The sequence below is a fragment of the Remersonia thermophila genome, chromosome 4 (assembly GCF_042764415.1).
Source record: "Remersonia thermophila strain ATCC 22073 chromosome 4, whole genome shotgun sequence".
NCBI classification, from domain to species: Eukaryota; Fungi; Ascomycota; class Sordariomycetes; order Sordariales; family Chaetomiaceae; genus Remersonia; species Remersonia thermophila.
The window spans coordinates 1,220,934-1,236,361 of NC_092220.1; the positions used below are offsets into that span (position 1 = coordinate 1,220,934).

Sequence of the window (15,428 nt, forward strand, 5' to 3'; positions counted from 1 at the left end):
ACCCCGAGTCCCGGCACCATCACTGAGCATACCACGCCAAACCTCAACCTCTTGCTCTCACGTTCCCACCTCCCCTGCGTGGCCATCCATGCTACTAGATGATCAGCGCTGCTTCCCCCCAAAGCAAGTCACTACACCCCCCCTGCCAACCGTCCCGGCCATCATCAACACCTCGAGGTTCCTCACCAGCTCCTTTCGCTCCCTGACCAGCGCCTCCTTGTCCTTCTCCAGCTCCCGGATCCTTCTCGCTGCCAGCTCCAACACCTCGGCCTTGCTGATACGCTTCTCGTCGAAGCCGTCGCCTCCCCGCGCTCCTCCGGCATCGACGCCACCGAGGCCATTACCCCCGCCCGCTCTCCCTCTCTTGACCGTCGTGGCAGACTCGATCGACGGCGCCCTCGCGGGCGGCACCGGCAGCATCAGCACGTCGAGCAGGCGCGCAAACTGCACGTTGAGGCGGCGGCGATAGTGCTTCTCGACGCGGTTGTGGTTGTGCCGCGCACGGCGAGCCTCGGGGGTGAGGCCGTCGTTGTCCAAGCGGCGACCATCGTCGTTGTCGTCGTCGTCGTCGTCGCCGCCGCCGCCGCCGTCTCGGGTGGAGGGAGAGGTGCTCGACGGCTGCGAAGTGGGTGATGGTGACGATGAGCAGCTGTTCTTTTGGGTGGATGTGGCTGAGAGAGGAGAAGATCGGGATGCCTTTGTCGCCTTCTTGCGGGCCGCGGTCCGAAGCTGAACGTTGGGCCGTCGCGGCTGGGACTGGGCCCGGGGTTCCGTTTTGATGGCCTTCGGGATGGGATCGTCCAGGTTATCTTGAGGAATCGGGGTGGCGGCAGAAAAAGCGGCCGTGGTGACAGCGGCCGGCTCGCTAGACCACGACGGCCGGAGTCGCGCCGACCCGGTCAAATGGGAGAGCATCGGGTCGGCTAGGAGTCCGACCGTGCTGATGGGCGGCGAGACCAGTCCTGTTGTTTGATGCAGCCAGGATCCGGGGGTCATCGGGGGCACCGCTACGTCACGAGCCTCCAGAGCAGGTGTTGATTCAAGGGTCTGCCACGGCTCCATGGACCCTAGGGTGTTGGCATGGAGGCCGCTAGCGCTTCGTCCTGCGCAGAAGTAGCCCCACAACGTATCATCGATCAAAGCAGGAATTGGGTAGGCAGGCCCCGCGGAGCCCAGAGACGGAGCCGTCGACGCCCAGCTGTCCATAACGTCGGAGCTTGGGGTCAAGGGTGAGACGGAAGAGCTCTGGTGAATGGCCCGGTATTAGCATTTGGCTCTCGCCACCACCACCACCACCCTTCCTACCATCACCACCTTCTCGTCTCCATGGCTTCAGGACGAAAAGACCGTGTGATGTTCTCCACACACAACATGTCTCAGCAGCCTCAAGTCGACCCTCGCCACGATGGAGAGACGAGACGCCGAGACGAGATTGAAATGGATCTAACCTTTTCACCCTCTGGGATGGATGCCTTGACCTCCTCCATGGCTCTCGGAAGCTTAGACTAGGTCAGACATGGAGAGGTGAGGCGGTTGTTCGTTGCTTCAGGGTCGACCACCCCTTCTTCAACGCTCGACACAATGGGCCACCCCAAACGACGCTGTCACCCTCCGGGCGTCTGAAAGGAGAGAGGTGCGGTCGCTGAAACCCGGACGAGCCCAGACTTTCGACAAGCGGCAAGAGGGCTGGTCATCGGTACACGCGTCATGGGAAGCTGGTGTTGCTCAAAGATCGCATTTGGCGCAGCTCCAGACCACCGGCACTCCCGGTTTATATGCGGACCCGAGTAGGCCTCTTGACTGCTCCATCCTCACCAACAAATTCTGATGCTCCCAACGGTGTGGCAGCCGGTGCTTCGTCCTTACCAGGGTCGTGGTTGGACGGCGCATCGCGCCTCGACGATCCAAGCGAGCGGCAGTTCGAGCGGGAGGCTGCTCCATATTACATCACCGGCCCCATTGGCTGTCGCCGACGACTCAACGATGGCTCCCGGCCATGCTAGGCTTCCAAGACGGTGGATCCCATCCCTCCATCCGCCCGCCAGGCAACGAATCGCCGCGTGCGGTAACCGACGATGGGAGGCATCGTTGGATCTTGGTAAAAGCGCCCGTACATGAAAGTGGCACCACTCTGCGTGGCATGTCTCTTCCTCCCCTCCTGGCAGCCCACCAATGCGGGGAAGCGAACCAAGCGGGCGGGGAGCTGATAACTAGCTGCTGCTACCCTCAAGAGAGCCTGGGGACCAAGTATGGGGGATCGGCCGACTCCTAACTGGCCTTCCATCCTACCACAAGAGAGCGTTTGAACACGGGGATCCCAGGGTTCAGGCTCTCCCCGGGCGTTTCCTTTTGGCCGGTTATTCCAAGGCCAAAGTATTCCATGACCGTACGCATATCTCGATAGGATGATGACCTATTATAACGCACCTTCATCCCGTACTGAGCATCCATACGTAAAACGGATCGGCTCTAGTGCAAACGCTCCCCTCCCCCCTCCCCCCTCCTCCCTCCAACCAGGCTCGGAATAACTAACGTTTGGGCTGCGTGAGGAAAAAAAAGCGAGAAAAAAAAAAAAGGTGAACCTATGCTGCGGAGCTAATGCAGGACGACGGCCGAGCCAACACGACACCAACGCCGGCGCCAGCCGCACGGGCGGTTCTCCAAATCTACCCGTTTCCAGTCTGCTGCATGCTTCGATGCAACCACCGGCGCTTCCAGCCTTCATGAGCGAGCCAGGTGCGCAAGGGCGGCCTTCTATGTTGGGGTCGAGCCGCATCCCTTGGACCGGGTCCGGGCCGGCGACGGCGTTTCCATAGGTCGGGGCCATCTTGGCCTCCCAACCATTTCCCGTCCCCCTCTGGACGGTTGAGCGACGAGATGCGAATTCTTTTACCTTGTATCGCATCCGTCGCGCCACGGGTCTACGCCGTCGGAGAACCCGCCGTAACGTCCGGTAGATAATATTACGGCACTCCAATGAGAGGAGGGTGGGGTGGATCGTTGCTGGAGTTGCCCGGACGCCGGCGAAGCCCGACGATGGGATCGGGACATGCAGAGACAGAGGTCAGAGGCGGGGGATGCGGACGGGGTCGAAAAAGGTTGGGGGAGCCTGGAGAGATGAGGCTCAGCGGCCAGGAAGCAGACCCGTTTGAGGCACCTTGGGCATTGGCTCCCCCGAAGGTGGTAGGTAATTACTTAGCGCAGCACGGGTTCGCTGGTGTGTCTAGTAGTGAACCGTCATCCTGTTCTATCCATGTTCAGGGTGATGACCACATCTAGGTTGGCATCCGCTCCTGCGGACTGGACTACCAGGTAATGCCATGGTCAGATACAGCAGCCAAAAACAAAAAAAAAAAAAAATAAAAAGAAAAAAGAAAGGAGAAAAAAAAAGCAGTCGCAGCAATGGAGAGGCCGTGCGAAAGCTGTTGAGCTATGCGGACGGACGATCGATTGGGCGCCGGACGGCTTGGGGCCTGGGTCGCTTCAGGCGCGGAGACCATGGACAATCTACGCAGCGAACAAGACAAACGGGCAGGGGGCACGCTAGCCCTCGTTCAACTCCGTCCCATGCATGCCCGGGGGAGAGCAGGAAATCGGCTGGATGGCAGGTGGTGCAGTCGTCAAAAGGGAGCCGATCAAGAACAACAACGCTTGGGAGGCCCTTGGGGGGTTTTGAGGTTGAAATGAACGGTCCGGTGGCTTGCTTCCCTTGGACGGCCAAGCTGTGCGGACCTGTTCAACCTGGGAGCAAACCATCTGGATGCACAGCCGGATCGGGCGGGAATGGGCCCATCCTCAAGGCCGGTGGACGAGACCGGAGTCGGCGATACGTCGCCCCGGCCAGCGATTGCCCAGACTCAAAAAGGCTGAAAATCTGCCAGCAAGCCAAGGCCATGACCCATGGGTGCCCAACCCATGACGACACGGAAGGGGGACGCTCTGCGGCAAGTGGGAACAAAACTTCATCATTTCCGATCCATATCCATTTCTAACTCGAATCCTAGATAGAGAGCGAGCAAGTGCGCATCGAAGAAGAAAATGTGGTCATGAAGCAAGGAGACGCGGGCGGCCGGGGGCGGCCGGGCTCCGCTCTATCCGTTGGCACCGGTCGAGCTCATCGCCGCCTCTGGTGAAGGCGAAAGAAAAGGCCGACGTCCGCCAGCGCGACGTCTAATCCTCCTCGTCACCGCCGGCGGCAACGGCCTTGGGCTCGGCCTCGGCTTCGGCGGCCGCGCCCTTGACCTTGCCGACACCCTTGGCAGGTGCCTCGTCCTCCTCGCCAGCCTCCTCGTCCTCGTCCTCCTCCTCGAGGTCCTCCTCGCCCTCGCCGCTGCCTTCCTCGTCCTCCTCTTCCTCCTCGTCGTCCTCGGCGTGCCCGTTGGCACCGTTCTCGTCGCCGGTCGCCGTCTTTAGCTTCTTCTTGGGAGGGGCTTGCTCTGGAGGACAAGCGTCAGCCACAAGCGCGGAGGACCAAAACGGTCGACGGCAGGAAATTGAGATGGCCAGCGCCCTCGGACAAACGTCCCGTTGCAGCATCACAACGAAGCAATGGGAACCGGGATCCAAGGGACAGAGGATATGGTGGGGGGGGGGGGGGGGGGGCTTACCTTCGTTCTCCTCGCCGTCCTCGTCGTCTTCCTCACCCTCGCCCTCCTCATCGTACTCCTCATCATCCTCCTCGTCGTCGTCGTCATACTCCTCCTCCTCTTCCTCATCGTCAACATACCTGCGACGGTTTTTGTTAGCCACGTCATGTCGAAGGTCGCATGCGATGCGCGGTTTTCAACGCGACAAGGGCGCGGCCCACCGCCAGCGAGATCCCCCCCCCCCCCCCCTCCTCCTTGGCTCGCGACCGGACGGACCATCGACACCTCGAGCGCCAGCGTGCGCCAGCGTGCGCCGTGATGCGCCGGACAACACTCCGCGGCACGCATCGTCCAACGGTGTCGCCTCGCGCTTGCGACGCGATTGGGGCCACGGGGAGGGTGTTGCGACGACGGGGAATTGACTTACTCCTCCTCCTCCTCATCGCCGCTGGGGAGCGACACGAGCTCCTCCTCCTCGTCCTGCTTTCTCTTGCGACCGGACATGACGAAAAAAAGGATTCAAACGGGATCAATTACCAAGAAGGACGAGCGTCGGATGGAACGGGAGGGCACGCTGCGATGGGGTATGGGTGACTGTGGCAGAATGGAAAGAGAGAGAAGGTGAGGAAGGCTCCGGGGAAGGGGGGGGGATTTGGGGATTTGGGGTGACGGATGGGCGAGGGCTGGGAGCTCCGGCGGGTCGCCCGGTACGTACCTCCCGCCCAGTGCGCAAACACGGCGAGAGGGCACGATGCGACGGGGAGACCAGCAAGACGGAGGGGAAGGGGATCAGGATCGCGCGGATGCGCACTGCGGTGCTGCTGCGGAGAAGGAGGGGGGGGGTTGGGCGGGGAGCTCCAACCTTCCCCTTCGACCTCCTGGGGTGTGTACCGTGCGGGCAATGCCCGGTGTCGCACCGTGCGTCACCGCCAGCGCCGTTTGCCGCGGAACCTTGGAGAAGGTTGAAACCTCAGGCATGTCAGACATGGCGCCGGCGGACGGAGAGCGCCCCGTCTGGTGCTGCTCGGGGGAGGCTGCATGGTGCTGCTGGTTGCTTGCTGCTTCGCGGACCACCGGGTAAAATCAGACACCCCTGACGAGGTGACGGGCGAGCCAGGGAGCTCTGGGTATCCTTGGCATCCGATGCCTGGAGCTTGGGGCCGAAGGCGTCAGAAACTTCTCGCATGGCGGAATCACGTGCCCGCCGGGATTGCGATTCTCGGGGAAAATGTAGGGCCGACGCCGACGTACAAGCGCTGCCTAGTTACTACAGTATACCTATACTAGTATATACTACTAGTATGGTACGGATGTGGGTCCTCCTGCTAAGGTACCTACCTATGTATACTATACACAGTAGTAGGCAGTAGGTCGTTGCAAGGTAACAAACGGTCTGTGTGCTGTGTGGAGGGAACGCCCTCTTCACCCCCGAGCGCCGTCTACGGCCCGATAAGGCATGGCAGACCGCACTCTTTGAGCTGTTGTCCCCTCATGCTTGCCGAGATTACGAAACTCGGTGCCAAACTTCCAAGGTTCTGTTGACGCGAACAGCCGCCGCTGTTCGGGATGCCAGAGGGCCAACCGAGCCGTTCCGTCCCTGCTCCAGCTTTCGAGGCCGTCTAGTATAGAAGAGAGGACGAAAAGGCCACGCCTTGGGGCAGCTCGCCGGCATCGTTACAACCTGCCAACGTCTGCATGATGTTGCTGACCATGGTCCCTGAGCTGGCAACTTCCTGGCCGTGACCGAGCACACAACACGAAACGGGTGAAGCGATTCTAGGACGGGGCCCGTCGGGCGGAATGGGGGCTTGCTGGAGGGACAACAATGCCGTTTTCTTTTGGCCCTGTTGAATAGCACATCGACGATGCTCACCAAAGCAGCACACTCGGGGGGAAACGAATGTACCCTGCCCTGGGCCAGCCAAGCCCGAGTTACTGGGTAGCCTTCAATCCCACGGTAGGACCACGGAGCCAAAGCGTCGGAGGAAAAGCTTGTTGCGAACGTCCCAAGACCGGGTCATTGCGCGTCCGCCAGGAGGTGCCTCCAGCAGATGCATGCCTAACAATCAGGGACAAATGCCGAGCATGGAAATCCAGTTTTGCTTGAGTCGTCCCGCTGCGCTGCCGCGGAAGGGTATTCATTGCCTCGGGTACGTGGCCCGAAATACCCGGGTAAACATCCAGACCCGGTCTCGATGCTTGCTCGCGTTTCTCTGCGCAGGCAAGGGTAATGCCATGATATACGACCCAGCTTTGTGACCATGAGCAATTAGGTGCTTGCTTACCCTGCTGGAAGCTGGTTGCGCGCCAGGCGTCCACAGCACCTTGTTGTCCGTCTGCACGCGTCATGAGACCCTTGGAGCCGGCAGCTGGGAACAGCAAGACTAGCAGCAACGAGGATATCTTTCGCAAGGAGACCCAGCAAGACCACGGCTGGATGTCGACTGACATTTCGACAAGCCACCACCGAATTGGTTTTCTTCGTTGCTCAGCGCGTGCCGCCCCGGCCTGTCTAGGTTGTTAGAAAACCCCTACCTCCATCTCCCAGGACAACCCGGGCCCAACCACCAGAAGGGTGCCGAACGCTACAGGATCGATGTTGGAACCGATATGGATTGTGTTGCCACCGACCCTAGCGCGGACCGGCCAGACGCTGAAAGTCTCCATCACCGACCGACCAGCGAAAAGAAAAAAAAGAAAAAAAGCAAAAAAAAAAAAAAACAAAAAAGAAACGCCGAGACCAGGGCGATGGTAACGTCAACCCCCGGGATAGCCTGTGCTGTGCTACCGGCCCATGAACTGAACCTTCACCTTACCTCGCAAGGTAATTACAGTTGTCACCTCGCCAAATGCCACCAGCCTACAATCTACCGTACGGCGGGCGCGTTGGCACAATATGTATAAACTAGCAGACAATGGTGTAGACACGGACAAGCTCTGCAGGGCCGTGGCCAACGCCATGTTCATTTCTTGCGCTGGAGAGGATCATGCAGAGGTGGGAACAGGGCACCCGCGCCGCTCTTTAGCACCAGGGATTACTGACGGTAGTTAACTGCTTCAAGACCCAACCTGACAAGCCGGGACGGACGCTCGCTCGACGGGCCGTTCTCGAAGGTTGCGTCAAGTTGCCAGACAAGCGTCTGTTTTTGGTCGCTCACGCCGCGCCCGAGACGCATTTTGAGCGAGGCCCGGGAACCCGCGGAAGCGGGAGGCCTCCGGTGAGCCGCGGCCGGGCCTTGTCCGGCTTCGCGCGCACCCCCTGAAGCCTTGCGCTCGTGCCTTGCACGCACAGCAGGTTAACCGACGGGTCCTATGGCTTCATTGCTGTCGTAGCGTATCTATATTATACGGTCTACACCACCTGGTTTTGTCACCCGGAACAACCGCATGGGGAAGGGTTCCCAGGGTTCCGCTGCTAGAGTGCGCGTGACGTAGACATGGCTTCGGAAGAGCTGCGGTGGTGATGGTGGTGGAGGAGGAGGAGGAGGACGGCATCTACTTAGCTACTTGATTGTTTCCTTTCTGTTGTTGCACCCGGGGGCCGATCTGGCCGGGCTTGGCATAGGTGACGGCCGGGCAGGTCGGGCCCCACGTAAGGAGCGTTAGCTAACCAACTCGTTGTGTAACGTTACAAAAGCAGGCCGAAGTCGTCCAGGACGCAAAGTCCACGGGCCAACGCCACACCTGCGCCACGAACGCGGTTTTTTTTTTTTTTTTTTTTTTTTTTTTTTTTTTTGACGAGAGCTATGAAAGCGACCGCCGATGCGAGCTTCTGAGCTCTCTGCTGACAAACCGGGCGGACGGTGCAGGCGTTCATCTCGCCAGGCGGGCGGTTGGGCGATGCTACGACGGGCGGAGATTGCCGTCAGCTGGTCGGATGCGACGCTGGCCTGACGTGCTGGGTGATTTTAGCGTGATTCCGTAAATTGGGCGTCGGTCTGACAGGCGGGTGTTCCCGCCAGGGGATACCAGCTAGCCAGAGAGAGACGGGTGGAAACCTTGGAATCTTCCACGGCCGTGGTCCGGGGGCTCTGGGACGAGGAGGACGCTGCCCGATTGGGAAAAGGCTGTTCCAGCGGTGAAATCTCGGGACGCAGGCGATGATGGGGAGGAGACGCCGATCGTGGGTTCGCTTGCGCGGTGGCAATCTGAAAGTTGAGTTGGTATGGCTGTTCAACCACGGCGGGGTCGCTTGTGGTTTGGCCTGGGCCCGGCGTGGTTCGGTTGAGGGGTGGTCATCCATCGTCGAACGGCCGACCGTGTTGATGCCGAAACTTGTTGCATCGGCGGCTCATTCGCCCGCTTCCGAGGTGGCTCTGCTATACCGCATAGGTGCCCCTGAGACCAGGAAGAGGCCGGGGCATGGGGGGGGGGGGGGCTGCCTCGTCCGTCGAGCCGCGTCGGCCGTTGCTTTTTTGCCCTGGGAGACGCGCGGGATTGGAGCCAACCCTCTCGCACCCACCGTCCCAGCGCCGGCTTGAAATTTCCCGAGAGGGAAGATGAGAGAGCTACCACGGGAGCCATGGCTGGGTTTTGTTCCTTGATACGTCCGATACCCATAGACATACATATGTATGTCTCCCAAAACCATCAGAGGTGCAGCGAGCAGGGAAACCCGGACGGGAGGCCAACGAATGGACGGGGGACCGGGCCGTGTCGACGTTGGGATGACGCAGCCCGATTTCCATTCCACCTCGGGGTCTCGGTCGTCCAAGGCGTCTTGCGTTGCTCGAGAGCTCGAGAGAGCCTCGGGAGGGGGGGGGCGCTGGTGTTGGTTCCAATTTGTGGACGGAGGCTTTTCTACATAGAGTCATCTGATCTATGTAAGCTTGTCCCTTGTCCCCCCCTGTCCCGCCGCGTCGATGCTGTGCTGAGCTGTGCTAAGCTGTGCTGTGCTGGGCTCTGGGCTGGGCTCTGGGCTGGGCTCTGGGCTGGGCCGGGCTGGGCTGTCAGGCGCCCCCTCGCCACCCGCCCCCCCTCTCTTTGGATCCGCAAGGGCACCGCACAAACAAAAAGACGCGGCGCTTCACTTGCACAAGTGCATCACCTAACTAGCGCAGGGATGGCGGACTGCATCGCCCCAGAGATGCGATTGGTGTTTTGCTGCAAGGACAGCGTTCGTTGAGAGGTTCGATGCGGAGGACCGGCAGGCGGTCTTGCTGCTTTGTATCACAGTAGCTTGGCCGGCTCCGTACCGTACGCTAGGGAGAGACAAATGCACGTCGAGCGAGACGCGGCGTAGGCGTACGGTGGGCGTGTGTCGGATGCTGAGTGCCGGGTGGGTGCGTGATGCGTGATGCGTGGTCAGCGTCTACTATAGTACGCAGCATGCGCAGTATGAACCAACGTCAACTAATAACTAGCTAACTACACAGTACACGAATATTATCGGGAGCGAGGCTTTTGGGTGATTCTGAGTGGGGGGGGACGGGGACCGACCCCGATGAGGAGGCAGGAGGAGGAGGAGGATGATGATGCCATGCGCCTGCACTTTGTGTTGACTCGGTCAACTGCAGATTTTGGCGATTTCACGGCTTACACGAGCTACGGTTTTTTTTTTTTTTCTCCTCCTTCTCTTATGTTTTCCCTTGACCTTGACACCCTTGACATTTGCTTTTCGGACGGGTCCCCGCCCGACGCTGGAACTTGTCCGCCTCGTTCCACATTTCCCCGACATGCTCGCTCCCCAATCCAGCAAACCCATCATCGTGAAGCAGGCCTGCGACCAGGATCTCAACCCCCCCCTGGCACACCTCCGTAATTCCACACCCGGCCTGTGGCCCCCCCCCCCCCCCATCGTCTCTGGCTGCTGGGACTTTTTGCTTCCGAGCCTGGTGGCACTCATTTTCGCCCGGAGCCCCGGACCGGACGCTTGGGATTCTGCCCTGTCGAAGAAGACGGAGAAAGAAGAAGAAAAAAAAGAAAACACAAACCTGCAAACTAACTATTCCGAGGCCAACCTCCCGTCCTCTCCGCTCCATGGTCTTTCTCGCCGGACCTCCGCTTGCTCCCTTGGCCCGCCACGTCTCGCACCGGCCGCCGTCAACATGGACGACCACGACGCGACCGACGGCGCTGCGGCCGGCAGCACGACGACAACGATGATGATGATGGACCGCGGTCCTGCGCCGCGTCATCGGTTCCCCCAGCAGGCACAAGCACAACAACAGCCCCCGCAGGCGACAAGGCCTTACGCACCTTCGCCGCCGCCGTCGCGGTTTCAGGCTCGACCGCCGTGGTCCAACGCCGGTCCCTGGCCGAAACACGACGGCGCCGAGGGCCAAGGCGCCTTCGACCCTGATCCTCCCCGGAGCCGACCCTTCCGCTTGCAACAGCAACAACAACATCAACAACAACACCAACAGGCCCCCTATCCCCCCGCGAGCTCGATGCGACCTTGCATCGCGCCCCGTCCCGTCCTCGAGCTGCGAAACGACATGCACGTCCCTCCCGACATGCCCTCGGCCCGCAGCGATTCCTTCTTCTACGCCCACCACGCCTCCCACATGGCCGCCAGCCCTTGCCCGAGCCCGACGCCCACCATCTCGCACTTCCCCGCCGCGCCTCGATCCCGGGCCGAGTCGTCGCCCAGCCGGAGACCGCCGCGGTCCGCGTTCCCGGGCCTGTCGTCCAACCCCTTCATCCCCGAGTCGTCCGAGCCGGAGCATCCGGACATCCTGCGCCCGGGCCCGCCCCGTCGATTCCCGCTGCAGTCGGCCTCGTCTCCGCAGCATGACCAGCTCGCCCGCCTCACGCCCGTCTCGCAGTTCGAGTCGCCCGCCTCGAGCCAGCGGAGCACCCCGACCGAGCCGAACATGCCCGTCGTGGAAAACTTCTCGCGGCCGAGGAAGGCCAGCATACGATCGCAGGCTTCGGACGGCGCCCTGTCGCGCCGCGTCGCCACGCCTCGGCTGCACACCGAGTGGCCTCTGTCCGAAGAGCCGACGCCAGACGCGGCCCAGCCGCTCGTCCACGCCCGATCGAGCCCTACCCCCTGGCTCAAGCGGACCTCGGGCTCTTCCTCCCAGTCCGCCAGCACCAGCACGCTCTCCTCCGTCCCCCGCCGCCCGAGCAACGACCACCTCCACGGCGCCGCGCGATCCGATGCGTCGCGCCAACCGCAGCCCGTCGTCGTCACGGCGCCGCACGCCGCCGTCGCGTCTCCCCGTCCGCCCGCGAACCACCATGCCGCCTACGCCTCGCCGCCGCAGGCGCCGCAGCCCCGGGAGCTGCCGCCGTGGCTGGCCAACAGCGACGAGCTCCGCTCGAGCTTCCGATCGCAGTTCACCTCGTCGACCACGCACGGCACGCTCTTCACCGCCGCCGGCACCGAGAGGAACAGCATCGTGACCAAGGCGAGCAGCATCACGGAGCACTCCATCATCAACGGGTACGCGCGGGCCAGCTGGCGGGCCAACTCGGTCGACGACGGCCTGAGCCTCGAGGATGTTATGGGCATGTACGAGAGAGGCTTCAACGACTCCGACATCGAGAGCATCCGCCGCAGCATGAGGTTTCCCGACGACGACGACGATGACGACCACCACCACCTCCACCAGGACAGCGACGGCGACAACAACAAGAACAACAACAACAACAACGACGACGACGACGATGATGACGACGACGACGACGACAAGCCCCGAAGGAGGGATGGCTCCCGGCCCCGAAGCTGCCACGAAGACGACCATGGGGTGCGGGCGAGGGTGCTGGAGGCGATGAGCGACAGCTTGCCCATGCCCAAGGCGATCCCCATCCCCGCCTCGGGCAACCTGAGAGCCTCGAGGACCCGGAGGTCGTTGCTGCCGAGCTCCTTGCCGAAAGAGATCGGGCTGGGCCTGGCCAGCGAGGACACGTCGAGGCGGGACAGGGCGGGCTCCGAGGCCCGAAAGAAGCGCGATTCGGCGGGCCTGTCCGACGCCGGCGAGGACGACTCGACCGTGACCTCGATCGAACACGGCCGCGCCGATTCCCCGGCCGCGTCGAGCTCCCCGGATCCGGCGTCCTCCTCCCCAGGGCAGGCGCAGGCGCCCTCCGCCGCCGATTCGGGCTCCGCTTCCACCCCCGGCCCGGCGGCCGGGCCTCGCCTCCCGCAGGAGCCGCCCGAGGATCCGGGCAGCCGAGATCGCTACGGGTTCCGCAAGGCGGGCGCCAACATCACGCGCCAAGAGTACGACGCTTGGAACGCCGGCTACACCGAGTACCTGGCGCGGCGGCGCAAGAAGTGGATCGCCTTCCTCAAGGACAACTCGCTCATGACGGACCGGCCGAACCGGTTCCCGCCGCGCAGCGCAAAGACGAAGCGCTTCATCCGCAAGGGGATCCCCCCGGATTGGAGGGGGGCCGCCTGGTTCTACTACGCCGGCGGGCCGGCCATCGTGAGCCAGCATCGAGGCGTGTACGAGGACCTGGTGCGGCGGGCCGGCCTGGACCTCCGCGGGCGGGGCCGGGATGCGAACCGCCAGGGCGAGGTCAAGCCCTTGATCGTCGAGGACATCGAGAAGGACCTCTACCGGACCTTTCCGGACAACGTGCGCTTCAAGCCGCCGCCGCCGCCTCCCGGGTCGCCCGCCGTCCCGCAGGAGGAGCCCGAGATCATCGCCTCGCTGCGCCGCGTGCTCAACGCGTTTGCGCTCTACAACCCCCGCATCGGCTACTGCCAGTCGCTCAACTTCCTGGCCGGCCTCCTGCTGCTGTTCGTCGAGACCGAGGAGCAGGCCTTTTGGCTGCTCAACATCATCACGCGCGTCTACCTGCCGGGCACGCACGAGATGAGCCTCGAGGGGTCCAAGGTGGACCTCGGCGTGCTGATGCTCGCCCTCAAGGAGTCCCTCCCCGGCGTGTGGAGGCAGATCGGCGGCGACGAGTTCGACCCGGGCAGGAAGAAGAAGCGCGGCCACTGGCCCGGGCACAGCAACGCCAACAGCGTCAGCGACCCCAACCGGCTGCCCGCCATCACGCTCTGCATGACGGCGTGGTTCATGTCGTGCTTCATCGGCACCCTGCCCATCGAGACGGTCCTGCGCGTCTGGGACGTGTTTTTCTACGAGGGGTCGCGCACGCTGTTCCGCATCGCCCTGACCATCTTCAAGCTCGGCGAGCGCGAGATACGCGCCGTCCAGGACCCCATGGAGATGTTTGGCGTCGTCCAGACCTTCCCGCGCCGCATCATCGACTGCAACATGCTGCTCGACACGTGCTACAAGCGCCGCAACGGCATCGGCCACCTGTCCCAGGACGTGCTCGAGGAGCGCCGCAAGGAGCGCCGCGACGGCCTGCGCCGCTGGAAGGCCGAGCAGGAGGCCGCCGCCAGCGACGCCGGCGGCCACGACATGCACCACGGCGCCGCCCGCCCGGCCACCCGCCACCGCGCCGGGCTCGACCTGGCCACCCCGGACGTCGACGCGGCGGCGGCCGCCGCCGCAGCCGCCGCCGCCCGCAAAAAGGCAAACAACCACCCCCTGTTTGGCCGCCGCAAGGATCATCGCGAGCAGGCGCGCGCCGCCGAGGTCATGTAGGGCTCCCCCCGGCCGCTTTCCGTCGCCGTCAGGGATCCGATACCCTACCCACCCCCGGACGACTTGCAGCCGCCGCCGCCGCAGAAACAGCAGCAGCGGCAGAAACAGCAGCAGAAACAACAGCCGCAGCCGCAGAGCAACAACAAACACCATGTACCATGACAAACCCCCCTCCCTTCCCCCCACCCCCACCCCCCACTCCGGAACCCATAACTATCGACGCTCCTTACCCACCCCCAAATCTCATGTCTCATTTGTTTGCGCATCTTTGCGCGCGCTGCGTCCGGTACGCCGCTGCTCTCATGAGATCATCCTCGTCATCATCATCATCATCATCTTTTTGCTTTTTGTGTTTCTTTTTTTTTCTGTTCCTTCTCCCAGATGTTCATTTTCACGAATCTTGGGGGGTTTCCCGACAACTACCTGACGACGAAGGAGTGGGGGATGATAGGAGGGGAGGTCAGTCAAAAAGTTCATGGCGTTTGTTTGTGTTTTTCCCCCCCTATGTAACTTCTAATGTGTTTTTTTCTTTTTTTTCAATTCTCGCAGCCTCTCTCCAAGCCAGTGAGAGAGGAGTCGGAAAGGAGGGGGGGAGGAACCAAGGCCTTTTTTTTGTCATATCCATTTACATCCATTTACATACAGTAGCATCGTGCGCCGGACAGCACACACATGCTGGGAAACGGCGGGGAAGCGAGGGAGGGAGCGAGGGGGGGAAATGATGGTGGACCGGGATGGATTTGGGAGGAGGGGGAAATACGAACGCATCAGGCATGGATGGCTTTTGCATTCCATTCTGGTCTCATTTTCAGGCGCGCGCGGCCGGGGAGTCCTGGGGTTGTCTTTTTTTTTTTTTTTTCCAATCTTGTTCCTTCTTGCTTTGGGCGATAGGGTACCAAAAATGGGGCATAGAAAAGTGAGTTCCCTCATCTTAGACTTTGTCAATCGCGTCGGGTTGCATGGTGTTGTGTGTGGTGTGTGGTAGTTATGTGGCATAGTGTGCGGTTGTCCGTTGTGCTATGAATATGAAAGCTTTGAGTGTTTTGTTTATTTGGTTGGGGGGTGGGAGCAGGGACAGCGGGGACGGCGGGGATGGCGGGGGCTTTTCCCGACATAAGCAAGTCGTCAAGATGTAACGGCTCCCAGAATGTTCCAGGTAGCTATAGTAGTTATTCAGACAAGAACCCAGACGACCCAGATATGGATCATTCAATCTCCCTTTTCGTCCTCTTCAGAGCTTGGCATGGAAAGAAAAGAGAGCAACGACAAGTGTTCCTCGGGGTCGCTGATCATTATCTGCCCTAGTTTCAGAGCTCAGGTGCTT

The 15,428-nt window shown here is 61.7% G+C and overlaps 4 protein-coding genes across 4 annotated transcripts; 2 read left to right on the top strand and 2 right to left on the bottom strand.

The window, feature by feature from the left end:
• Positions 1 to 102: 102 nt before the first annotated feature.
• VTJ83DRAFT_4464 (uncharacterized protein) lies at positions 103 to 1,487 on the bottom strand (the record flags this gene model as incomplete). The annotated part of the gene is made up of 2 exons (XM_071010956.1): positions 103 to 1,245; positions 1,449 to 1,487. The coding sequence occupies 2 exons, from the start codon at positions 1,485 to 1,487 to the stop codon at positions 103 to 105; spliced, it is 1,182 nt and encodes a 393-aa protein (XP_070865914.1).
• Positions 1,488 to 4,170: 2,683 nt separating this feature from the next.
• On the bottom strand, positions 4,171 to 5,090 carry VTJ83DRAFT_4465 (uncharacterized protein; the record flags this gene model as incomplete). Its single annotated transcript, XM_071010957.1, has 3 exons — positions 4,171 to 4,436; positions 4,608 to 4,726; positions 5,014 to 5,090. 3 exons carry the CDS (start codon positions 5,088 to 5,090, stop codon positions 4,171 to 4,173), a joined length of 462 nt encoding a protein of 153 aa, XP_070865915.1.
• A 2,106-nt stretch (positions 5,091 to 7,196) lies between these two features.
• Positions 7,197 to 7,490, top strand: VTJ83DRAFT_4466 (uncharacterized protein; the record flags this gene model as incomplete). The annotated part of the gene is made up of 1 exon (XM_071010958.1): positions 7,197 to 7,490. One exon carries the CDS (start codon positions 7,197 to 7,199, stop codon positions 7,488 to 7,490), a length of 294 nt encoding a protein of 97 aa, XP_070865916.1.
• Positions 7,491 to 10,633: 3,143 nt separating this feature from the next.
• VTJ83DRAFT_4467 (uncharacterized protein) lies at positions 10,634 to 14,104 on the top strand (the record flags this gene model as incomplete). Its single annotated transcript, XM_071010959.1, has 1 exon — positions 10,634 to 14,104. One exon carries the CDS (start codon positions 10,634 to 10,636, stop codon positions 14,102 to 14,104), a length of 3,471 nt encoding a protein of 1,156 aa, XP_070865917.1.
• Positions 14,105 to 15,428: the final 1,324 nt, after the last annotated feature.